This window comes from Tarenaya hassleriana, unplaced genomic scaffold, assembly GCF_000463585.1.
Source record: "Tarenaya hassleriana unplaced genomic scaffold, ASM46358v1 Cleome20, whole genome shotgun sequence".
NCBI classification, from domain to species: Eukaryota; Viridiplantae; Streptophyta; class Magnoliopsida; order Brassicales; family Cleomaceae; genus Tarenaya; species Tarenaya hassleriana.
Genome location: NW_010965373.1, coordinates 2,661,236 through 2,686,235, shown reverse-complemented (window position 1 = coordinate 2,686,235; position 25,000 = coordinate 2,661,236). Strand labels below are relative to the sequence as shown.

The window sequence follows — 25,000 nt, the reverse complement described above, 5'->3', positions numbered from 1 at the left end:
TATGTCTCTTAACGGTTCCTCGTCTTAACACGTGTACAACAGTGTAAGTCATATATTCTATATAATAATGATTAGTAACTTTGATCAGATTCCGAATTTGCCCCAAAGGGATCCATGAGGGTTTTGAGTTAATGTTGATGGAAAGCCTTAATCTTTTATTTGTTTTTCATAACTCGAAAACCGAATTCATCAAAACATCATGAATTCAAGAAGAGATATGTACAGAAAAAAAAGCGCAAGTATAGTCATGGCACATAATAGCCATTACACAGAACTATCCAAGATTGGGTGGCTCAATCGATAAGGAAGAGAGCAAAGCTCATTCCCAACTTGGATTCGAATCCTCATTTGGAGAGGGGTATTCACATGGACTTCTCTAATCCTCTGAGAGATGTAGTCGGTCAAAGGCAAGTGAACTTTCGGATTATAAAAAATGCCATTACACAGAACCTTGCAAGTCTCCAGTGTTCACAACCCAAACATTCCATTAATTATCATAACTGAACCAAGATTCAGACATAAACATAAGACGATGGATTGGATCCACATGAAGAATCTACATAGATGTTGTTTCTGGAGCACTAGGCCCAATGCTAGTCACTCATGGTGTTTCCACAGGATGTTGAAACACGCTTGACAGTAAGGGCTTTTATCCGAATTAACCTAGAAAATGGAATGACGATTGGTGCCCGCTTGGTTTATTGTTGGACTCATTTGGCCCCTTAGGACCCTAAAGATTGGGCATCCCGCTCTAAGTGAAAGTAGCTGATCTTTATCGTGATGGAGCATGGAGATTATCATCAGTGCGCTCGGTTGAGGCTCTCTTGCTAGTTGTTTATTTGACTGGAAAAACACTATCCAACCGCAATGATACACGTGACTGGATAGTCGGGGGTAAAATATCAGATTGTTTTTCGACCAAGGAGGTATATAAAGCTATCTCTCCTACCTCGGTTACTTACGTTCTATACACCTAAATTCTCATTTATAGCATGGTTATTTTGCCCATGATCATTGTCCAACTAAGGAAAGGTTGGCTTCATGGGGGCTATCGGTGGACTTGAAATGCCTCCTCTGTGGTAGTATTATGGAAATCAGAAGTCATCTCTTCTTTGAGTGTCGTGCTACTAAAGAATTGTTCACATGGGCTATGGGAAAATGGGGTAATTCGCCTACACACTACTTGGACCGATATTTTGGACTGGCTGCTAGGGCGATGGGATTCCAAAATCAGACTATTGGGAGCAGAACTTACTTGGCAAACGATTGTTTATATTGTATGGATGAAGCAGAATTCACAACTGCATTCAGGAAATCACAAGGACATCTCAATCATCCGCCGAGATATTGATCGGTGTTTCCGAAACAAGATAGCGGTCATTAGACTATCAAGCAATCTAATGGCAAGCTCTTTATTACAATTATGATTCTCCACCCCGTGACAGATCCTTTCAAGGAAGGTTGAGGTTTCTACAGGTCTATTGCTTTGCTAAACATGTTTTTTCTTAGGACAGTTTTTTGTAAGATTTCTTGGTTACTGCCTATCCCTTTTGTAAAGTGACTCGTCTCTTGTAACTCTTGCTCATATATATAATTATATACTCCTTTTAACAAAAAAAATATAAGACGATGGAAACCATGAAAAGAAGATACCAGAAGAGACGAAGCCATATATATATATATATATGGAAATATATATCAATTCATAAGTATATATCATATCGAATTCTATGCAATAACATGTGATATAGTTTCATACTAAACCATCAAACATATGGTTAGAAGACGAAATTAGATTAAACGGATGATTTAGTAGACAAAATTGTTTGTTAAAGGGATCCATTTGCGCAGAAAATTTCTAAATTTCTTTCAATCAATTTTCTAAATATCCGGTAAATGTCTTTTAAGTATATAGAATTAAACAGAATTCAGATCATGATTTACTACTCTAAAAAATCTATTAGATATGATTTTTCTTCAAAACGAATGAATTAAACCATACCAAATATGAAAATATATAAACCCGAAAAATCAATTCAAAAACGAAAAATTCATTAAAAATCGAATTGAACCGAATCATGGATATATATAAAAAGCCGAATTGATATTACTTTTTCTAAGCAAAATAAAAATAAAAATAAAAACTAAAAGGCTAAAATAACAATCAGATCTCCTGACTTCGACTATCAGTTATACGATTAACGAAAACGCTACATAAGATTGCAGATTTTTACCGCACAAAGAAAACAAATCATTAACAAATGGAAGATCTGCTCACCATTTAATATATATATGAATCATTGACTGTAGATAATTTAACTATGTTTGGAAACTTTTTCCATATTTAATAAGATTCTGCTATAAATGAGGTCATCATATCCCTGCAATCTTTGAAATAGGAAACATATCAATATTAGCCAAGAACTGGTAACAAGAATCCTGCCTCTGATTTATCTTTCCTATAATAGGCCATTCACATTCATTGGTATATAATATACAATCCTCTGGGACTAGATTTTTCATTTCTTACAAAAAAAAAACATTTCGGTAGAACTCACTGTACGGAGAGAGAGAGAGAGAGAGAGAGAGAGAGAGAGAAAGAAGATCATTGAGCTTAGTTACAGGACGACAAATGGCATTCATTCATGGGTTTGGTGTTTTGTGTCTGTCTCTTTTTGTCGTCGCCGTCGCAAGTGTTCAAGCCGCCGGTCCGAAGGTTTTCGATGTCCGAAAGTACGGTGCTCGTGGCGACGGAAGAACCGATAACACCAATGTACCAAAACTTTCACTCTCGTCTCTTGTTAAGTTTTTTTTATATATTCTATATTCGAAAATACTAGTTTGTTTTGCTTATAATACCATTTTCCGTAATTATTTAATCTTGTTTTTGTGTATGTTTATGTATATATAGGCCTTCACAAAAGCATGGAAAGACGCATGCCGATGGAAAGGGCGATCTAGGGTTTATGTCCCTGTCGGAACGTTCTATTTGAAAGAAGGAACGTTCATAGGGCCATGCAAAAATTATATTAACTTCGTCATAAAGGGCACGTTGTTGGCTCCGAAGAACCCCGACCAGATAAAACGTGACACGTGGATCATTTTCCGGTACGTCGATCACCTCACCGTCTCCGGCGGCGGAACCCTCGACGGCCAAGGCGCTCACTCTTGGCCTCTCAATGACTGCCACAAGAACCCCAACTGCCGTACTCTCTCCATGGTAATTAATTTCCAACTTAACCGAACCCTCTGTCTTATGCAGAGTCTTTCGGGGAAACTCACTCTGAAATCCGGTTTTGCAGAACATAGGGTTCCAATTCGTGAAGCATTCTATAGTGAATCGGATAAAATCGGTGAACAGCAAGGCGGGACACTTCAATGTCTTCTCCGTCGAAAATTTCAACATCACCAAAGTCACCATTACCGCTCCTGGTGACAGCCCAAACACAGACGGTATCAAGATCGGTTACTCGAGCCGCGTACGTATCGCTAACTCCAGGATCGGCACGGGCGATGACTGTATCGCCATCCTCAGTGGAACCACCGATATCGATATATCAAAAGTGAAGTGCGGTCCGGGACACGGGATTAGCGTCGGGAGCCTGGGGAAGAACAAGAAAGAGAAGGATGTCAAGGGCTTGAGAGTTAGGAACACGGTTTTCAATGGTACGAGCGATGGAGTAAGGATCAAGACCTGGGCATCCTCGGCTTCTCAGATCGTTGTCTCGGATTTCTTGTACGAGAATCTGCGGATGATCGATGTCGGATATCCCATCAACATCGATCAGGAGTACTGTCCTCATCCCCCGTGTTCCGAAAACGTAAGAGTTCTATTTCGTTCATATACAAGTCTTTCAAAGACATTTGCCTTTAGGATTTAGACAAGAGTTGACCTAATGTACTTAATCTTGTCCGAGAATTTCGTTAACGAGTTTGTCTACTTGTATTTTTTTGAACAGTCGCCGTCTCATGTTCAGATCCAACGAGTGAAGTTCAACAACATATGGGGAACATCCTCAAGGAAAGAGGCAGTAAAATTGGAATGCAGCCGTAGATTCCCGTGCAGGAAAATCGAGCTTTACGACATCAACCTCGTCCACAAAGGACCCAACGGCCCTGCCACCGCGATCTGCAATAACGTCAGAGCCTCCACGGGGGGAAAGATGGTCCCTCCGGCTTGTGTTCGTTGATTCAGACCGGAAACAAACAATGTCGTGTCGTCTGTTATATTGTCTCCTCATGCGCACCTGATGGGTTCAAAGTCTTATGTTCATGTATCGCATGCTCGTATCGGAGTTAGTCATATTCTGTATTGGTTGGTTAGTAACTTTGATCAGATCCGAAATTTTTCCAAAGGGATCATCTAATGTAGCTCAATGCCCTAATCCTTTACTTGTTTTACATAAATACGAAAATCGAATTCATCAATACATCGAGTTCAAGAGAGAGATATGTACAGAAAAGAAAGGCGGGAGTAGCCATGGCACATGATAACCATTACACAGAATCTTGCAAGTATCTAGTGTTCACAACCCAAACATTCCGTTAATTATCAGAACAGAACCAAGATTCAGACAGAAACATAAGAGGAAAGATACCATGAAAAGAGATACCTGCAGAGACAGCCACACATACTGTGTCAAAGTTTCCATTCTTGGATCTTGATTTCTCGGGTTCTTGTTTGGTAGCGATTGATATCTATAGCCTTGGAGCCAGGCGTGGCTGAGGAGCGTCCCAGTCGGTGATGATGTGGTTGCGAGTGATTTCCTTCAGAGAAGTGCATCCACTGAGAGCCATCGTCAGCTCGAACTCTTCCCTCAACATCTGGAGCACTTTTCTCACTCCGGCTTCTCCTTCAGCCGCCAAGGAGAACACCACGGGCCTTCCGATCTGAGATGGCAAAATGTACATTCGTGCAAATCCGTCATATGTAACAGTTTAGAACGACGGGTTTCTTGCGTTACGGGTTTTCTTTTTTGATATATATGTTGATGAATCTGAAGTTACACTTTAGGTGAAGGGTGGAAGGGTTTATGCCACAATACTCACAAATATGCCGGAGGCCCCAAGAGCAAGGGCCTTGAAAACATCGGTTCCACGTCGGACACCACCGTCCAAGAACACAGGAATCCTGCCTTGAACAGCTTTAACAACCTGCGAAAACACATTACAGATGCAATGAATCGAGAAACCGGGTTCTTTACAATGTTTTCTGGTACATATCCTGCTCGAAAAATCACAGAAAACACCCTCAAACCTTACCTCTTCAAGGGCCATGATCGTTGCGGGAACGTAGTCTAGCTGGCGAGCTCCGTGGTTCGACACTATGATTCCGGCTGCTCCTGCTTGAATCGCTATCCTTGCTGCATATCCAACACGGAAACAGCATTCAGACTCTCAATTTTTTCCAGAGATGACCCAAAAAAAAAACACGCGAGTGGATAACGGATAACGGATAACGGTTCTTTTCTTCCTACCGTCCTCGGCGGTCAGGACACCCTTCACCAGAATAGGTAGCTTTGTTATACCCTGCAGCCACTGCACATCCTGTAACCGAGAAAAAAAACGCACGAAATCGTTCAGTTTCGATCTGCACATTGACAGAACAGGAGATGCAAAGGTAGTCTGATCATTCTTGAATCTTGATGTGCAGACTGTTGTGTCACTCACCTTCCAGCTCAAGGTACGGTCGATCTGTCCAGCGACGTAAGAAGCTAGTCCAGAGTCATTGGTCTGCAGAATCAAATCGAAACGTATTAACAGAGTCATCGTTCTCGATTTCTAATAACGCTCTTTTAACCATAAACACGGCCTTACCATATCCATCTTCCCGAGGTTTAAACCTTCGAAGTTCTTCAATGTCAAGTTGGGCGGCAAGGTAAACCGGTTCTTGATGTCGGATTCTCTCCGGCCGAGCCTCGGGGTGTCAACTGTGAGAGCAATGGCCTTGAAACCGGCCCTCTCTGCTCTTCTCACAAGCTGAGCCACCACGTTCCTGTCCTTGTAAACCTAAAAACCGGACAATAGAAGCTGAATCACGAAGCTTTCCGATTCGATGAAAAAGTATATAACTTAAGGTTAAGCTTACATAGAGCTGGAAAAAGCGAATTCCGGGTCCCGTCGAAGCAACTTCTTCGACGCTAGAAGTGGCCCATGACGATAATGTCTGGAAATAAACATCAAGAGTTCATGATTCCAATATAAGCGTTTAACGGAAACAACTGATATAGTTCCAAGGAAATCAGATTGCTTGAACATGTAAAGAAGTTACAGAATGTAAACCGATGTTTCTACATACATACATACATACATACATACATATACATATATATATATATGATTCTTGTATTTATGTAGAAGGACTTTCAGAGACAAACCATGATTGTTCCAGCAGCTGAGGCAGCACGAGCCGTCGCGTATTCACCTGAACAAACCCAAACATGGGATCAGAATGACTTAGCCAGTTCATATATCTCACTTAATTCAATCCAGATTCAAAACATGTTCTTAGAACAAATTCACTTCATGGGCACACAATCAAGGTATATCCAGAGATCAACATATTCCAATCGAAACGGATCAGATCATGGATCATTGCCTTCTGGGTGAGCCATCTTCTGAAAAGCGGTGGGAGCAACCATGATGGGCATCGATATCTTGAATCCCAAGACGGTAGTACTAATATCGATCTTGCTAACGTCGATCAGAATCCGAGGCCGAAACCTTGTGGTTTTCACCAAACAAAGAACACGGTCACTGAAGAAAAGGGATCCGAAGTTACTTGTTCAACAAGCAACAAATTCACATATATGTAAACCCTCACAGGATTCTGGAGAAGGCGTTTCGGTTCTCTTGAAGAGTCCACTGGTCCTCCGCACCTGAGGCGTAGTAATCATACGCCATCTTTGGCAACTTCTCCCTGGCGATGGCTTCATACTCGTTCACGTTAGTGATCTCCATTGCAGCTCCTTGCCTCGATCGATCTCCTGGAGAATTCGCAAAACGTAGAAATCGATTCAGATTTTCAATTAAAAACACAGTTCATTTTACGTGTTTTTATAATCCTCGTATGTATCATAAACGCAAGAAGAAAATCTGTAAGGAACCTTTGCCAAGATGGATGAACTGAGACCTGAAGCTCAGAAAGAGAGGCAAAGTACAGAAACTAAGTCATATAATGGGTTTCTCCTGCAAGATGACAAAATATAACTGGTGGGCATATACATACATATGTATGTATGCATGTACAATATATGTGTATGGTAAATGATGATGGAAAAGAAAAGAGGATGAGAAATTGGAGGTGAGGATTGAGAGAGGAGATAGAGCCAAGAGATGTTCTTATCCAAACAATACCCATTTTTTTGTGGTGTTTAGTGTTTGTTATCTTTTTCATTTTCATTTCTCAATAATATGATTGTGATTAGTCAAAATCATGTACAGAAGAAAACCTATATGAGAATATTTAGTTGACTGTATATTTGGTCGTTTATGTTGTAATAATGCGTTCATTAGGAGGATTGCCAATCTCGGCTTTAGATTTGTTTTTTTTTGTTCGGTTAATTTTCTGTTAAAATTTTGGATTTTTTTTTGTGTGATTATTTCTTGGTTCAGCTTTTTTTTTAATTTTAAAAAAACTATATTTGTAGATTTTTTTTTATTCGGTTCCGATTCTAAATTTGATAAAAGAGTAACTATTCCTTCCGGTTATTGTTTCATGCTTAACATATGGTTTAGATAAGATTCGATTCGGTTCCATTATTATTTTTCTTTAAATGCGAATTTTATGGATTGGAAGATAAGATTTTGAAGGAAAGTTGTGGAGAGAAAATTTTTTGTTTTTTTTTTATAATTATGGCAATTTCTATTTGAATTTACAATCCGTGACCTTATACGCTTTTTTTAGCCCTAATATTACCCTATTTTGTTTTTAAAAAAAGATAAATAATATATTATCCAAGGATTCTCAGTGTTTTGTGATATTGTTTCCTAGAAATAGAAACGGTGATTTTGCTGTTTATATGTCAATAAATTTATAATATATCATCATGTCGAAATAATTAAAGGTTTAGAAATCGCAAATGATATTTATAACATTGTCTTCCAGTATATTCCTTAGATATAAAAGTATTGTAATCAAATTTGAGCTGAAAATAAATTCGAATATAAAATACCCGAAAATATTATAGAAATAAAATATTTTTAGAATAAGTATTTTTTTTAATTAAAATCTATTCAAATCAAACCAAATTATAACAATTCTAAATTATAAAATTCACAATAAAAGAATAACTACATCAATCCGTTTAATAAAAAAAAATTCTTCCCCCCAAAACAACTCCATGCACAAAATAAAATTTTTAAAAAAACAATTGAACTCCGAATTCGGAGCGAGTGTGATCACTAGATTTTATTATGTTGTCGGATTATAAATATTTCATGAATGAACGGTTTGATGCGTTAAGGTTGGTGAGAAATGGGGGCCATAACGAGTCCAATCAGACCAAACATGCGAATTTGGTAATTAAATGATATTTTGGGGGGTTTGATTTAATTTACAAAAGATTTGGTATCGGATTCCAATTGTTAACACTAAACTGAGCCCAGCCCATGAGTGTGACATCAGCCCACCTTTAATCGCCGATCGAAAAACGACGCCGTTTCGAGAGATCAATATCTTTTTTCTTTTGGGGTTCGGGTTTAGGAAATATAACAAATAATGAATAATTCGAATTGAATTTTTCTTATGTTAAAAATATTTTCGGCATTCGAACAGCTATTTTCCACGCGTAAAACGAGCATTAGCAAGCTGCAGTAAGGAGGAACTGATCTAATGATGTCTTAAGACGATGATGTCAGAACCACATTGGAGTGAGAGAAAACAAAAACCCTAGATCGAATCATAAAACCCATGAAGAGAAAACGACGGCAACCACGGAAGGAGGTCGCTTTCAATGAGAACGCCATTAATGGCGGCTACTCAGATTCAAGAAGGTTTATAACGGATGATCGATCAGGCATGCTGGGAATTGCGCCCTTCACTCGAACACAAAGGGAAGCAGCCGCGGCTGCAGAAAACAGAAACAGAGATCGAAAGGGGTCAGCGGGAATATACGTACGAAGCGAAATTCGGAAGCTATGGTAAGGATTTTACCGGCAAATCTTAAGCATTGTTCAGGAGACTTGGCCTCGACCATAGCCACTGCAAAGGCCGCGGTGAAAGTATCGCCGGCCCCTGTCGTATCGACGACTTCTGGGGCCGGGATTATAGGTTGCTGGATCGGTTTTCGCCCTTGGACGAACAAGGCTGATCCTTTAGAACCGAGTTTCACTAGAACTTGCTTAACTCCCTGCAGAAAGAAAGAAAAGAAAAAAACTTTGATATGTTGTGAACAGGTATCCAAACCCGAGGTCCAAATACAAAATTTCGATTTTTTTTCAAAACATGTACCGTATATCTCAAAACATGTACCGTATATCGGGGTTGACTTGGGTCAAGTACCGAACTTTTCGGATATCCTAACCCAAACCCAAAATTTCGAGAGATTTGAATTCAAAAGCAAGGTTGGTATGTAAATTGTTGAAAATTTACAAAAAGAGAGAGATAATTTTACTGTTCATTCACATACCCGCGGGTAATATCAGTCTCGAACCTTATTTTTGAGTTTTTTACATGACCAAACCCGATCTCATCTCATACAATAGACGGGTACCCGAATTTCGGGTATCCAATACAGGGGTCGGGTCAGTCGGACATCCGAAAATCAGGGGTTTTCCGGCCATACTTGAAAGACTGATATCTATGACCTGAGAGGATACATGAGCAATTGGCAACCTAAAGCTACAGATCTCCTCAGTTGTGTAATTAAGACAACGAGAGATTCTAAGTGACAATCAGAAGCAAATTCCTGTCTAATGTGCAGGAAAAAAAAACACTTACCAAGTCATGGCACTTTGTGACGGCTCGGCTAATCTGTTCGAATGTGTCGGTAGGCATTCTGGTCAGGCGAGCTAGCTCGGTTTCATTCGGGCTCAGGATTTCGATGGAATCCAACAGTTCTTGAGGTATCGGTGCATCCATTCCCCCGACATCGAGAATGACTGGAACACCTGCTTTCTTCGCAGCCTGCATTTCACAGTTCACACCAGCACCATGATTGGAGACAACCCTTCAAAGGTATATATATATATATACACACAAGCACCGAAATCTATGAAGCTCATATTCCACATCATCTTGATATCAGAATGTATTACCAAGCTTACAACCATTCTCTCTGAAGATATGATATGTCCTAACCCAAAATCTATACTGCAGTTTCTTCTGAGTTCAGAGCAGAGATGATAAAAAACGAAGCAATGATTTTTTTTATTATCGGTAATCAGAGAAATCACAGAATGTAATGTGATCATCGACCTTTGCAACTTGAATGTTCACAAAATCAGGGATTTCCCTCTGAAGAAGAACAACCCCGAGAAATAGAAACGGTGATTTTGCTGTTTATATGTCAATAAATTTATAATATATCATCATGTCGAAATAATTAAAGGTTTAGAAATCGCAAATGATATTTATAACATTGTCTTCCAGTATATTGCATTCCTCACGACCTCCAGATCATCTTCGCTCAGGTTCTCCGACCATGAACTCATGTTTCCCCCGCCGACAATGATGATCGAGTTCTGTCCGTCCGGCTGCAGCATCACCACCGCGTGCCCCGTCGGCGCCTCCGTCCCCGACCGGACATAGTCCAGCTGGACCCCACACCCGGCTCCCAAAGCCTCCTCGATCAGCTTCCCGTGCGCGTCGTCTCCGAGACGGCCGACGAAGAACGTCGGATACAGCAACTTCGCCCCGCACGCTGCCTGGTTCGCGCCTTTTCCGCCGGCGAGGGTCTGTCCTGTCCTCGCCGAGATGGTCTCCCCTTCTTTTGGTAGTCTCTCGATCTCCACGTAGATATCGGCATTCGCCGACCCAACCACGACGAGCGGCGGCGCGTGGGAGTCACGCGCCCAGTGGGTTCGCTGGTTTGCCGATGGATCGGCTGAGAGCGAGAGGATTCGGAGGGTTTTCCTGGGGATTGGGCGAAAAAAACGAGGTGGGTTTGGTTTCAAATTGTTGACGGGTCTATTTGTCGATTGGGAGAGTGAAATCGCTTTCATCGTCGTCTGCTTCGGCCAATTTCAACGTAAAGTTTTGACCTTTGAGGGAACTTTCCGGTTCACCGGCAGTGCAAGTGAGGAGCTTCGGAGGTGAGAATGAACTACAAGCTTCACGCGCGTGCACGAGCGGTGCAATACACGAGTCCGCTAGAAGAAAAACATAAATCAGACGGATAAATTGGAATTATTATAGTATTCAAGAAAAGATAAATCAGTAATCTTTTTTATGGATTTAGTGATTGACATGGAGACCTTCCCATCTCTTCTTCTCCTAAACATAAATATCTAGATTTGGTTATATTGATTATCTTTAATATCTATAAATATATAATCTTAAATTTAAAATACCATAATATTCTTTATTCAAACATTTTAATATTTATTCAAATAAGTTGGTTTTTATATGTAAAGATAAAAATCTATATTTCTTTATAAAAAAAAAGAAGCTATGCTCGAAATTTTCCAAGTATTTGAACTTTCTGTTTGAGAAAGAAGGTTTCATAGGCCAAGAACGATGATATAATTTCCGGCCCGGTTATATCAAAACCAGTTTAAGGGCAATTTGGTCTTTTCTCGATATAATCTTCTCAAGTACAAAGTATTGAATAATTACACATTTATATCTATTAGAACAATAAAGTGAATAAAATGGGGCCCCCTTTCTTCTAGACATTGCTATATTGGCCAATTGAATTCGTCGATTTGGAGCCACACAAATATAATCGATTAGACGATGCATAATGGACATTTATTGATTTATGGAGTTATAAAAATTTGAAAACGGAAGGGCATAAACGTTACTAATAGTAAAATAATGTCTATAAAGACCAAACAGAGAACGACCAAAAATCATAGGGAACTACGACATGGCTTTTATAAATCAAGATAAATAAATAAAAAAAACCCATGCTCTTTTATTTTTATTATATGACTCCACAACAACAACGAAGCCTAAAAATCTATTACCGGGGCATGAAAAAATAAAATAAAATGCATTGTTTTTGTTTTTGTTTTTATAAAAGACACGTGAAACTATTACTAATTTCGATTAATTCAATGCGGATTATGTTAAATTATGAATTGTCTTGTAACTTATTTAAAACATAATTTCGAAAAGAACTGCTATTTCTTTTTTTTTTTGGATAACCGATTGTTTTGAATCGAGATTAAACTAATTTTGGGGTCGAGAATAAATTATATAATTAGAATATGCACGGAACAGACATTTTACGTATACGTTTCACCGGTTGAGCTATTCGAGTCGGGTATAACTGATATCTTTAGTATATTGTTATAATTGAATATATTTTCACAAACCAAACCCTAGTCCTCAAGGAGGAAACTGTGATTGGACCAATTATGTTAATATTTCGTAATTGATAAGTACAATATACAAAAAAAGGTATGATCTTACACCCTTATGAGTTATAACGGACCAAACACATTAATGTGAAGGAGCTACGGTTATGCATAGCATATGGTTTTATTTCATTAGTTTTATATAAAGATGTATACATATGATATTGCGAAAGAAAATGCAAATTCTAGGGAAGTGTGGAAGTGCCATGAATTGTCGACATTGAATGCTCCCAACTATTATATTCATATATATATATATATATATATATATATATATATATATAATATTTCCCCTTATTTATAACCACTACGAACAACCAAACTCCAAGAAGATTAAGCAAAACGAGAAGAGAGAGAGAGAGAGAGAATGGAGAAGAGAGATAATCGGGAGAAGAGCGGCAACGGCGGAGGGGCGGCGGAGGAGGTGAGCGCCGGGATCCGTACGACGGAGACGATGCTCCGGTTGGCTCCGGTGGCACTTTGTGTGGCGGCTCTTGTTGTCATGCTCAAAGACTCTCAGACCAATGACTTTGGCTCTGTTTCTTACTCCAATATTTTTGCTTTCAGGTACATATACACACACACACATATATAGATACGTCTTCATCCACACATACATGTACACATATATGTAAATATGTATAACATTTTTATTATTATTATTATATTGTTTTATGGGTCTTGTTTGTTACATAAAACATAAACATGTTTATAAGCCAAAAAAATTCTTGAACATATCGAATTGATTTTCATTAATTGGACTGCTTTTATACAATTTCATTTGACCAACATACTTAGAATGGACAGCTATTTCCTCGCCAAGGACAAGAGCTCTCGTGCCCTCCGTTCAGCTTTTTCCCTTGATAAAATAAAATAAAATCCACAATTCTATGAAGTAAATATTATGAAAACATTTACAATTGGTACAAGAGTCTTTCATTTTGAGATTCATTTACACTTGATGAATCTCAAAATGTTTTCACGAAATTGATTAATTTAATTTATTTTTATTTTTGAATAAAAATGGCAGTGATTAGAAACATATATATATATATATATATATGAAAAATGGATGTAGGTATTTGGTGCATGCAAATGGAATATGCGCAGGTTACTCTCTCTTGTCGGCGGCTATTTCAGCCATGCCTCGCTCTTCCTCCACCTTGCCTCGCGCTTGGACCTTCTTCTGCCTCGACCAGGTGATTTTTCCAACTCCCCATTTTTTTTGTGTTAATTATAACATGAAGATATAAATTTTAAAAATCTCAGACATAATTCATTTAATTTCATGATCACAATAAATACATAGTTAAATATATACACATATACATATATATATATATTATATATATATAAATTGTGTGGGTCACTATATATATATATATGTGTGTGTGTTATTGTTCAACTCGAAAGTCGTAATTGTTATTGAAGAAAATTTTAATTTTATTGTTCTGAATTGCGTGTCATCAATTAATGAGATGAAGTGCGCGTCACATGTTTTTGTTATTTTTGGTACTACAACATTAAATAATCCGTATCAACTGCAACTGGTTTTGTTAGAAGGCAACAAACATATGTTGAAATTGCACGAAACTTCCAAAAATGTGAGTATATATATTATATATCTAGACATATTCAAAATCTCAAATGTCATTTAATACCCTATTAGAAAAATAAATTAGAAAACGAACGAATCCAAATGTTTGCAGTTCCTATAAATGTAGATATAACTTCGAGACGGGTAGTTGCTTCCGCAAGAAATATTAATTGTTCATTCCCTACCCGACACTAATAGAATTATCAAAATAGATTTTCGAAATTCGATCGATGCAAATTCATTTCATTTTATCAATTTGATAATCGTATCATTAGTTTTTGTTGGAAAAGGAAAGAAAATAAAAATAAAAAACAGTTAGGAAAATAATCCAATAGGACCTTTATAGTTTTCAAGAACACGATGAGAGATACTAACATAAATAAAAGTGATGCCTATTAAAAAAATGTTAACAAAAAAAAAAGTGTATGACTTTTGTTTTGTTCTTTTAAATTGGAATGATCATGACTTTCAAACTAATGAAATGATTATAAAACTTAAACTAATGTTACAAAGTTTGGTGAAAAGTTATAATCTTCTAACAAAAATCTTGAAAACATCAAAATTCGTGCTAATATATAATCTTTTTTTTTTTTTAATTTTCGGATCATCAGCTTCTGACCTACCTGGTGTTAGCTGCGGGAGCAGTGTCGAGTGAAGTATTGTACTTAGCGTACAAAGGGGACTCAGCAATCACGTGGAGCGAAGCATGCAGTTCGTACGGTAACTTCTGTCGCAAGGCAACTGCTTCGGTCGTCATCACGTTCGTGGTCGTCGTCTTCTACGTGGTTCTGTCTCTCGTCTCTTCCTATAAGCTCTTCAGTCGGTACGATGTTCCTTCCGTCGGATCCGACGGCAAGTGTATTGAAGTCTCTGCCTTCGGCGGTTGAAATTTGAGTTTATGTTTGTTTGCTTACAAACCAGTTTGTCCAACTCGAGACGTAATAAAAAAAAACATACGTAGTACGTACGTGCGTGCATGCATGCATGTCCTTCATGCCTTTTGCTTGCTAGATAATATGATTCTATGAATGCCTTAAACTTTGTCTTATATTTTACATAATCGATTTTTTTTCTTGCTCTTCTTGTATGCATAACGTTCTTGTTTCTTTCTCCTGTAAAAATAAAAGATTTAAGAGGTTTCCTTATCGGTTTTTATTTATACAATGGACCTGACCACGACCCGAATAAATCTAATTATTCTGAAACCAAAAAAATCGAATCCGAATCCAAATTCGAATTGAATAAAAAAAAAATAACAGAATAAAACCGAAAAAGTCTTTAGAAAATGAATAAAATAAAACCAAACCGATTATACAAACTAAATTAGTCTAGACTTTGGTCCAACTCTGGTCGGAAAAAAAAGAAAGAACAATCAGCAACAAAGCTCGGCACACAAATCGTCAGAGATAAGTATACTGTTTAATACATATAATTGTAGAAAGCTAATGATCTCACACCACGAGAGTTTCCTTATTATTTTTACTAATGGAATTTAGAAAAAAAAAACAGAGATTGGATTTCATGAAGTGATCAAGAACATGATAAGGGAAGTGTTTAAGCTTTAGAAAGAAGCCGTCCCTCTACTTTTTTCCACGGCTCCTGATAAGGGAATGCCGCTTCAACAGCTTCTGGGAAGGAGTTCGGTGATCATCCTGCATCAAATGTTCGGAGACACCAAAATCAGATCCTATCACTTTGGAGAATTAAAGAAGGGATGGAAAGATTTAGGACCTTGCAAAGAGATGCGGCTGATTCCGATTCCATTGTCTGGATCTGCATGTTCTCGAGCGAGTGGAACGAGTCAAGGGCATCTACAGTTAGTTGCCACCCGCAAACGGCCTCGGTGAAACCCGAAGAGCTTGAGCTGTTGCTGCTACAACCGGCTGCTGCCACATTTTCATTCACCCACGGACAGTAACAGTTGTGGTACTTTATCGGGTCAAACTCCATGACTTCGTCATTGCTTTCCCCGATTGGTGGCCCTGAAAATGCATCGGCATGTGCTCGTATTGACATTTCCAACTACAGCGTTATCGGCTACAGGTAAATGTTCTCTAGTAGAGAAGCATGAGCCAAAATTTTCAGATGGGATCAATACATGAGTTTATCTGATTTCATTCCTATGGTTTAGTCTAGTCTAGCCCAAAACATATGGGATTCTTCATTTTTCTCCAAACAGAAGGCTTTCATTTGGGTCAAGTATAAGAGGAGATAAGGTAAAAACCTCAAATGCAAACCATTTAACAAGTTTGAACGATTAAAGGAAGAGATCTCTAGAGTCACGAACCTTGGTCATTGGCGGTGTAACTTGACCCAGGAAGTGCGAAACCGGTTGCGGATGGAGACTCCTTTCCAGTCTGAGTCACTTCCTCCTTAGATGCTTCATAACCGGAACACATGATGGCATTGCAAGACAGGGACGGGTGAACACTATCTTCATTCACCAACCCATGGCCATGCATGTTACTCATCTTTTCACCACTCTCAACAGATTCTACCTTTATCGAATCAACAATTTTCGAGCCACTATCTGCCCTTCCAATGGACTGGGACACCCTATCTTGACTATCCCCGTGCCTATCTTCCCGATTCATTTCTTCTGGAACAAAATCATCAGTAAGGCCTTGTTCCGGTGCAAATTCACCACTTTGCCCCAGATTCTCGATAACTTCAGCAACTGGTTCTATGTCTCCTACAACACTATCTCCCCTATGGACCGAAATGTCAGCTCCATGGATTTCTGCTTCATGGCTTGCACCCATTCCAACACTGCCCCCGCTGACACCTAAACTCGGTCCATCTCTCCCATGCGCAGTGACAGTCTCTGTGTTCAGCACTTCCTCACCATCATTTATGCTGCTAATACCTGGTTCAGCATTAGATCGAACAGGAACTGGTTGGAAGCAAGCACTCTGCTGAGCTTGATTGCTGAAATTCAGTTCTGACGGATCATTCAAATCGGCACTTTGGGCTGTTGCGACAGAGGGGAAATTTATATCATCGAAATCTCCTGGATGGTTCTCCACGCTTTCCATGGAATCATCATTCGGACCGTGGCAAACTGTATCCATTGCAATAACAGAAGAGACATGCGTGGAATCTCTAGTGACTGGGAAAACCATAGCTTGTTCATTTCCTTCACTAAATGGATCACCTCTGTTTACTTCCTTTTCCATTTCAGCGTCCAAAGAGCAGCTAGGGCCTGCAATAGAAGAATCACGTCCGTAAAACGGACGATACGTTTCGCACACATCAGAGCCTCGAGTACGCTTTGAAGGACCTACTGAATCCCGTATACCATCATTAACTTCATCGCCATCACGGTCAACAACAGTTCCTTCAACACTGTCGGCTTGTTGGACCCCTATATAAGGCCTATCAGCTGTGCTTCCACCATCATCCAAGCTCCGTTTACGAGTACTTGGCCCTCGTGATTCATATGAAGCAGCACGATCACCAACTTCACTGCCAGAAGGCTGCCTCCGCAGCAGCTCCCTTTCTCTGTCGGTAACTTGGTAATTATCACGTGTCACCGACATATTAAGCTGTGCAGAGGATGATGCACCACCTGCAGCTTGATGTAAACTTAAACCAACACTAGATACTAATTTCTTCTTCTCTGATGTTGCAGCCTCATTATCTTCGCTTTGCTCTTGGCCCATGACCCATCCATTGATTCCACTAGTAGCACTAATACCACGTGTGATCCCCATTTTCTTGCTTGTTTCAGGAAGATTAGTACTGTTAGGAGCCAATGGAATTGGCCGAGATATGGTCAAGAAATCCCAAATTCTGATGGTCACACCACACAAACTACAATCAAGCAGAGGCGATCTGGACTCCGATTTATACTCTCGACCCAGAGCTTCATAATTTCCAGAGGCCTTTCTGGATGAAGCTGAGAGTTGTTTCCTGCTTGGACCGGGATCTTGAAGATGACCTCGATCTCTGGTTGGACCAGAGGGGTTTCCATGTCTAGCTGATTGGGCAGAATGTTCCTCACAATCTTGGATATTTGGAAGCCATCGAGGCTCCCATCCGCATAGGCTTATCAGCTTTTGTGCCTACATGAAGACAAAAGCTCGAATAAGCAACATTAGCATTGAGGCACATAGTTTTTAAGCAATTTAGGAGCACATATAAACCATGAGTTCTTACACGAGAGTAAACATTGAGTGCCTCTTCTTTAGAGGTTCCAGATCCTGAGGCATTTTCCATTCTATAAGTCAGATCCTCATTGCCATAGAGCTGGGATTGTGCCAACAAACGGTCAATTTGTGATCCCCTTGAAGCACGCATCCGCTCAATGGCACGCAATGAAACAATTGGAAGAAAGTAAAATTGCAGGAGCCCATCACAACGATCCTTATAACCACCAATCAAGGCTGATGGAGGAGTTGGAGGAAACTGAACTAAACTTTCTGGACAGCTATTTCCTCGCCAAGGACAAGAGCTCTCGTGCCCTCCGTTCAGCTTTTTAGAGAATTCTTCCACAGTGCTATCAGCTATTACCAAAATGGATGAGGAAATATAATACATTAGCAGCATATAACCTAGCTCAATAAATCAGGGCTAAGAAACGCTCCAGCTCAAAAGAAAAGAGGACAGCCCAACAGCCCAATACACCAATTCTGACAAATTTACGACCAAGAGTGGAAAATCTTTCCGTGAGTATTGGTTCAAACTCGTTGCTCAGAAAGGCTTTCACAACTTATCCCATTCTCATACAGTATGAAACCAAGACAAACACTTGTATCACGTCCACTGATGCCAAAAACAAGAAACACTAGCATGTAAGAACTAAGCAGGCCTGTTAATATGCTATTGCAGTAACGAGTATCGACCTTCAGGATGATTCAATGAATACTGCATAGGAAAATGCAGGATTGCGCCACAGTATTCGCATTGAATTTTGTCCAGGTCAGCATTGACCCAGCCTCTCTGAGCGCAGGCCAAAGAATTAGCTGCCTGAAAACAAAAGAAAGACAAGACCATTACAACTAAATCGCATGACACAATATCAACCAGCTGGAACTTGCAACACAGGTAAAACGAAAAAAAGACATGAACCAAAAAGGGGGGAGAAAAAATTCAATAAACTATCAGTAAGCTGGATTCTGAAGAATCACATACTTTGCTCTTCTTTCCTTTATTCAAGTGTTTAGGTTTAACACATTTTAGTAACTACACATGCAATGTTTCAACACAGCAATTCTCTGCTACTCAAGAACAAACCAGAAAGACAACCAGATGACCTAAACTACTAGTAAGTGTTTTAACCCCACCAAGCACAAGACAATATTTCCACCTACAACCTTCTGATACTAAAATTTTAAAAATCAGGTGAAAGTCTCATTAAGAATACTGTCAGATGTATTAATCAATAAAGAATTCAAAATGATGTTATTTCCCCGATTTGTCAGATTTCAAAACACGGGCAAAAATGCCTGTAGAAGAACACCAGCTTTTGGGAAATAGCTGGACTTCAAATTTACATAAGTTGTACTCCATTTATTCTCTTTCCCACCAAGTTCTGATCTTTAAGTAATGAACACTTAAATGCACATAAGCAAATGCATGTAACGAGAAAGCAAGTGCCATACTTTGGGTTTCCCAAGCCAATTTGAAGGCTTGAAAGTCGCAAGACGCCTAAGTAAATCTAGTCTATCCCAAGGTCTACATGAAATCCCTGATGATCCCAGACCTGACCAGTTCACACTACCAGCATTCACCGGAACAGCAGGAGATGATGCCCCTGCAGAGCTGATAAATTATCGGAACTGAATTAGCCGACAGCTCCAATGGAAAATGGAATTATTAATGTGAAAATGCAAAAATTTTAGGAACAATTCATGATATTGAATAGAGAATCACATCAAAGCATTCTCCTTCTGATGAAAATGTTGAAAACTACCCACTCTGGGTATTATATACTCCATGAATTCGAGAACTTATGAGAAAACACAGAAAGAGGATAGCATAGAGCTCCATCTAGCTAAGTCTATGCGAAAAGCCAGAAACGAAAGCAAAGCAACGAACCCTAGACAAGTGCGCTCCAATCTAGTAAAATTATTCCCAACCAAACGAATTGACCCACAATTCCAACCCTGAATTTCGATCCGCACATGCGAGGACCAAAGAGAAACGAACCTGGCAGCCGGAGTTTGCGGCGGCGACGGCGATCTGGTACGGCGAAACCTGTCGACAGCGGAGACGGAGGCCGACGCTGAGGCAACACTGTTCCGGTTACTCCTAGGGTTTACGTTCTGCGAGCTCACGTCCTCGTCCTTCATTCTCTCTCTCTCTCTCTCTCTCTCTCTCGAGCTTCACTTTCCAGTTTCCACAAAGCAGGTAAGAAAATTCAGAGCTCCCGAATCTCTTCACGTTTTTCTTTTTTTCTTCCCCAACCTTTACGTTATTTTTATTTATTCTTTTTTATATTCACTTTGTTTTTTTCTGAAGGATATTATTATCTTCTCATTGCATGCCACGTCATCATGATTCAACGGTTTAGATGAAGCCACGTGTACGATCGGCAGGGGGGGAATATCTTACCGGGCCGGACTACGTAAAAGGCTTATCATTACCATTTACAAATTTAGTCCGTAGGCCCAATGTTGTATTTCGCTTGTCATATTTGATTTTTTTATATTTTTTGCCTTATCGGGAATCCGGTAAAATTCTCAGGCCCACAACCCACACCCACACCCACAGTCTTCTCTTCCGTTATGCCCCGCCCTTCTTTGGTCTACTATCTCTCTCTCTCCCTCTCTCTCTCTCTCTCTCTCTCTCGGCGAGATCATCGCATTGGGTTTGATTCTATCTAGAACTCCAAATCCCAGGAAAATTTTCGGAGTTCCGCGTTTCCTGCATCGTACGTGAGTAGAAATTCGTCTGAATTTCTTCTCTGCATATGTGAATTGCTCGAATTCTCGCTGATGCCGGAGTTTGAGCGAGGTAACGTCTGATGGTTCGCTGAAAAGTTTTTTGCCTTTGATTTTTCGGCTTCTGGGATTTGTAGAGATGTCATCGATGCTGGTTCTTGTAGGTACAATGCCATCAATGGCTTCTCTAGTTAGTCTAGGTGGTTCCGTTGTAAGTATCGCCGGAACAAATTCATCGGATGCATCATATTCTTTAGTTAGGAGGGTTTCGTTGTCGACAAGAAATTTTGAGGAAGGTAAGAAATGGGTCTGTGGATATTCCGTAACGAGTTCCACTAGTACAGCTACTGCCACTTCTGACTTCCTTGCTGAACAAAACCACTCGGTTCCCATAGATTCTAACACAAATGCAGGGAGTAAGGACGAGGATGATGGTGAGATCGTGCTTAAGCCGGCTCCTAGACCCGTGTTAAGACCTAACCCAGCCAAGGGAGAAGGTGCTTTTGGGGCAAATTCTGTGTTTTGGAGTGATGGATCGTTAGATGATGAAGAAGGGAGGAATAAAGTGATTGAATCTCTTGGCGAGGTATTAGAGAAGGCCGAGAAGTTGGAGAACTCGAAGCCAAGTAAAATTATAAATGAGGGTAACGGGACTGGTAAACCATCTCAGCCAACTAGCAGTAATAGTTTGAGAAATGGTAAGTCTGGGGTTGTTGGGGAGACTATGAAAGCTAAGACCATGAAGAGTGTGTGGCGGAAAGGGGACACCATCACAAAAGTGCAACAGGTTGTTAAAGATTCGGCCAAAGTTGATAACAGAGGAGTTCAAATGGAATCTAGGTCAGAGGAGGAAAACATGAAATCCCAAGCAGCCTCCGTCCATTGCCTCCTCCTCAACCACCTGTAAGACCACGGCCAAAGTTACAAGGAAAACCTATGGTTGCTCCACCACCGGTAAAGAAACCTATCTTGAAGGACTCTGGTATGGCTTCAAAACCTTCCGCTGTTGAAGGAGTCGATTCTGGCACTAATCGGAAGCCGATTTTGATTGATAAATTTGCTTCTAAGAAACCTGCTGTTGACCCTTCAATCGCCCAGGCTGTTTTGGCCACTAGGAAACCTGGAAAGGGTCCTCCCTCTGGCAAGTTTAGAGATGACTACCGTAAGAAAAATGCATCAGCAGGTCCAAGACGAAGGATTGTTGATCATGATGATGACGATATTGCCGATGAAGAGACCTCAGAACTAAATGTATCCATTCCTGGAGCAGCCAGAAAAGGGAGAAAGTGGAGTAAGGCTAGTCGAAAGGCTGCAAGACTCCAGGCCGCCAAAGAAACAGCACCCATTAGAGTCAAAATCTTAGATGTGGAAGATAAAGGCATGTCAATCGAGGATTTGGCCTACAACCTTGCCATTGGCGAAGGTGACATATCTGATCTTACTTTGTTGCTGTGTTTAGGTGCGGGCTCTTTTTGATGACATCGGTAAAAGAGTTGATGAAGCTGGACCCTCTATGCCTGTACAGGTTTGTAGTTTTGTGATTTTCTCTGTTTCCGTATCTCTACTTTGTCCCAAAATAGTCTATGGAGCAGATCGTTTTCATTATCTTGACTTCAAAATTATTAGCTTCATTCTACTCATGGCTCTGAGATATGAACGAGGATCCTAATTGCTTCTGCAGGTGATTGGATTGAATAATGTTCCCCTTGCTGGTGATGGGTTTGAGGTTGTCTCCTCCCTTGATGCAGCACGTGAGATGGCAGAGGCACGGGCAGAGTCACAGCGTAATGAAAGATTATCAGCTAAGGCTGGGGACGGAAAGGACACGCTTTCATCCCTAGCTTCTGCTGTTTCAGCAAAGAAGATCTCAGGCTTAGATTTACATCAACTGAATATCATTTTGAAAGTTGATTTACAGGTAAATAGCCATTTTCATCAGATGATTCTATGAGTTCATTGGTCTAGACATTTTCTTGATCTTGACAATTCTTGTTATTCAATTTAAGGGTTATCCGTGAATACTTTATTACTCAGAGGATACTCTTACTTTAGTTAGAATATGTCTTCAACTTCTAGTCAAAAATATTTGGGAACAGGCGAACATCATCTAGTTCTAGTAAGAAACTTGTAGATTCATGTCTGGACTGGTAACCATGGGCCATCTTCATCCTTCTGATGGTAGACATCATCCATCACGAAATAGTCATAGCGTTTCTCATCCTATTGATTGTCATAAACTACTCATTTTACCGGCATGTTTATGCTACCAATCAGTAAGAAGTTCCACAGTTTTGACATACCCTGTTTGATGATGATGCTGTCGGTCAAATCTGTATATAAATTGCTTACCTAAATTATCGTTGTGAAGAATAGGGATCAATAGAAGCGGTGAGACAAGCCCTGCAAGCTCTCCCTCAAGACAACGTCATGTTGAAATTCTTGCTACAAGCAACAGGGATGTAAGCAGCAGTGATGTTGATCTAGCAGTTGCGAGTGAAGCCATCATTTTCGGATTTAATGTCAAAGCACCTGGTTCTGTTAAGAAAGATGCAGGAAATAAAGGTGGTGAGATCCGGCTATATAGAGTTATCTATGATCTTATTGACGATGTGAGGAATGCAATGGAAGGACTTCTCGACCCAGTTGAGGTTAGTATTGAGCCCTTTCAGGACATTCTGGAGCATTTCTTCTTGTCTAATCTCACTGACAATTGACAGATTCCTTAATGGTTCTTAGAAAAGTATAAAAATCAATCCTTCTTTACGATCACCACCATTCTAATTTCTAAGTCAGATCTCACATACCCTCTTACAAGTTGCACAAAATTAAGATTTCCTTTTGGATTTCCGCATGGGTTTAGGGTAGACTAGCTCTTTCAGTTTTCTGATGTAACTGTCTGAATTCTCTAGTAGTAATCTGTACACTCAGAGGATATACTGGTTTTGGTTTGTTTCATTCAGATTTCTTTTCCCGCTTTCTAAAGATATGCATATGGCTGTTCGTAGGAACAAGTGCCGATTGGATCAGCGGAAGTTCGAGCTACATTCAGCAGTGGTAGTGGTCGAGTGGCGGGATGCATGGTAAATGACGGAAAACTTGTCAAAGATTGCGGCATTAAGGTAATTCGGAAGGGGAAAACTGTTTACGTCGGCGTTCTTGACTCACTGAAGAGAGTCAAGGAGGACGTTAAAGAGGTAAGGCCCCTTCACCAAATTTCGCCTTTTCTTGTTTCTTTTTGCCCGAAAGAAAAAGGAGAGATAAGTAGCATAAAATATCGGATCCCGACTTACATTCACAGCTTCATACTGATTCCTGGAAGAGAGTCATAAATTGTTCTTCAGTGAAAGAAGGTTTTCAAACCTAAAACTCAGTTCCAGATTCATTGTTCTGCTACTGCAAAAGTACCAATAACGTTTAGGTACTTTTGCCAGTTTTCTATCGAGAAAAATCAAAACTCTCAGTGCCCGGAATCGTATATGGATCTCGGGGTTTGGCTGGAAGCGCTGAAACGGTTTCAGTTTCCGTAAGCAGGAAACAGAAAACCGTGGTTTCGATGCAATATTATATCGGTTGTATCTGCGGCCAACGAACTCGAGGTTGTAAAAAATGATGGCAGGTGAGTGTGGGATTAGAGTGTGGTATCGGCATGGAGGAATACGACGATTGGGAAGGAGACGTGGTCAAGGACTTCATCTCTGTTCAGAAGAAGCGAGCTCTCGAAGAAGCTTCCGCTTCAATGGCTGCTGCAATTGAAGAAGCTGGCATCCAACTGTAATAATAATAACAATAAAAATAAAAAAAAAAGCTCTTCTCTCGCCATTAGAGGTAAGGCCAAGAACCTTCGTCTCCCGTCTTGAAACGGAAACGGAGGTTTAAACGGCGAAGCGAAGGAGATGAATTCAAATGGTGGCTTGGCTTCTGCGGTGGATAATTTTCGCAGCTTGGATCGTTTTGTACGGTGGTAATATATATATATATATATATGCATCCTACGGTA

The 25,000-nt window shown here is 40.0% G+C and overlaps 6 protein-coding genes across 6 annotated transcripts; 3 read left to right on the top strand and 3 right to left on the bottom strand.

Annotated features, from left to right (window-relative positions):
* Positions 1-2,570: 2,570 nt before the first annotated feature.
* LOC104813975 (exopolygalacturonase) lies at positions 2,571-4,553 on the top strand. Its single transcript, XM_010541819.2, has 4 exons — positions 2,571-2,773; positions 2,912-3,220; positions 3,303-3,821; positions 3,960-4,553. Exons 1-4 carry the CDS (start codon positions 2,633-2,635, stop codon positions 4,188-4,190), a joined length of 1,200 nt encoding a protein of 399 aa, XP_010540121.1. The 5' UTR covers positions 2,571-2,632; the 3' UTR covers positions 4,191-4,553.
* Positions 4,455-7,218, bottom strand: LOC104813976 (peroxisomal (S)-2-hydroxy-acid oxidase GLO1-like). Its single transcript, XM_010541820.1, has 11 exons — positions 7,107-7,218; positions 6,824-6,986; positions 6,599-6,723; positions 6,378-6,424; positions 6,089-6,166; positions 5,818-6,009; positions 5,671-5,733; positions 5,478-5,547; positions 5,263-5,363; positions 5,050-5,154; positions 4,455-4,890 (listed from the first exon to the last, which is right to left on the bottom strand). Exons 2-11 carry the CDS (start codon positions 6,958-6,960, stop codon positions 4,699-4,701), a joined length of 1,110 nt encoding a protein of 369 aa, XP_010540122.1. The 5' UTR covers positions 6,961-6,986; positions 7,107-7,218; the 3' UTR covers positions 4,455-4,698.
* A 1,561-nt stretch (positions 7,219-8,779) lies between these two features.
* On the bottom strand, positions 8,780-11,360 carry LOC104813974 (ribokinase). The gene is made up of 5 exons (XM_010541818.2): positions 10,598-11,360; positions 10,418-10,475; positions 9,941-10,126; positions 9,155-9,350; positions 8,780-9,068 (listed from the first exon to the last, which is right to left on the bottom strand). Exons 1-5 carry the CDS (start codon positions 11,161-11,163, stop codon positions 8,977-8,979), a joined length of 1,098 nt encoding a protein of 365 aa, XP_010540120.1. The 5' UTR covers positions 11,164-11,360; the 3' UTR covers positions 8,780-8,976.
* A 1,468-nt stretch (positions 11,361-12,828) lies between these two features.
* Positions 12,829-15,206, top strand: LOC104813973 (CASP-like protein 2A1). The gene is made up of 3 exons (XM_010541817.2): positions 12,829-13,089; positions 13,601-13,721; positions 14,731-15,206. Exons 1-3 carry the CDS (start codon positions 12,890-12,892, stop codon positions 15,004-15,006), a joined length of 597 nt encoding a protein of 198 aa, XP_010540119.1. The 5' UTR covers positions 12,829-12,889; the 3' UTR covers positions 15,007-15,206.
* Positions 15,207-15,409: 203 nt separating this feature from the next.
* Positions 15,410-20,526, bottom strand: LOC104813972. The gene is made up of 7 exons (XM_010541816.1): positions 20,270-20,526; positions 19,723-19,882; positions 18,964-19,087; positions 18,278-18,624; positions 16,407-18,183; positions 15,851-16,101; positions 15,410-15,771 (listed from the first exon to the last, which is right to left on the bottom strand). Exons 1-7 carry the CDS (start codon positions 20,410-20,412, stop codon positions 15,700-15,702), a joined length of 2,874 nt encoding a protein of 957 aa, XP_010540118.1. The 5' UTR covers positions 20,413-20,526; the 3' UTR covers positions 15,410-15,699.
* Positions 20,527-20,827: 301 nt separating this feature from the next.
* LOC104813971 (translation initiation factor IF-2, chloroplastic) lies at positions 20,828-24,976 on the top strand. The gene is given in 8 exon segments (XM_010541814.2): positions 20,828-21,878; positions 21,881-22,464; positions 22,466-22,528; positions 22,685-22,921; positions 23,377-23,455; positions 23,458-23,651; positions 24,009-24,197; positions 24,620-24,976. Coding segments are annotated over 8 exon segments (2,241 nt in total). The 5' UTR covers positions 20,828-21,142; the 3' UTR covers positions 24,779-24,976.
* The last annotated feature ends 24 nt before the right edge of the window (positions 24,977-25,000 follow it).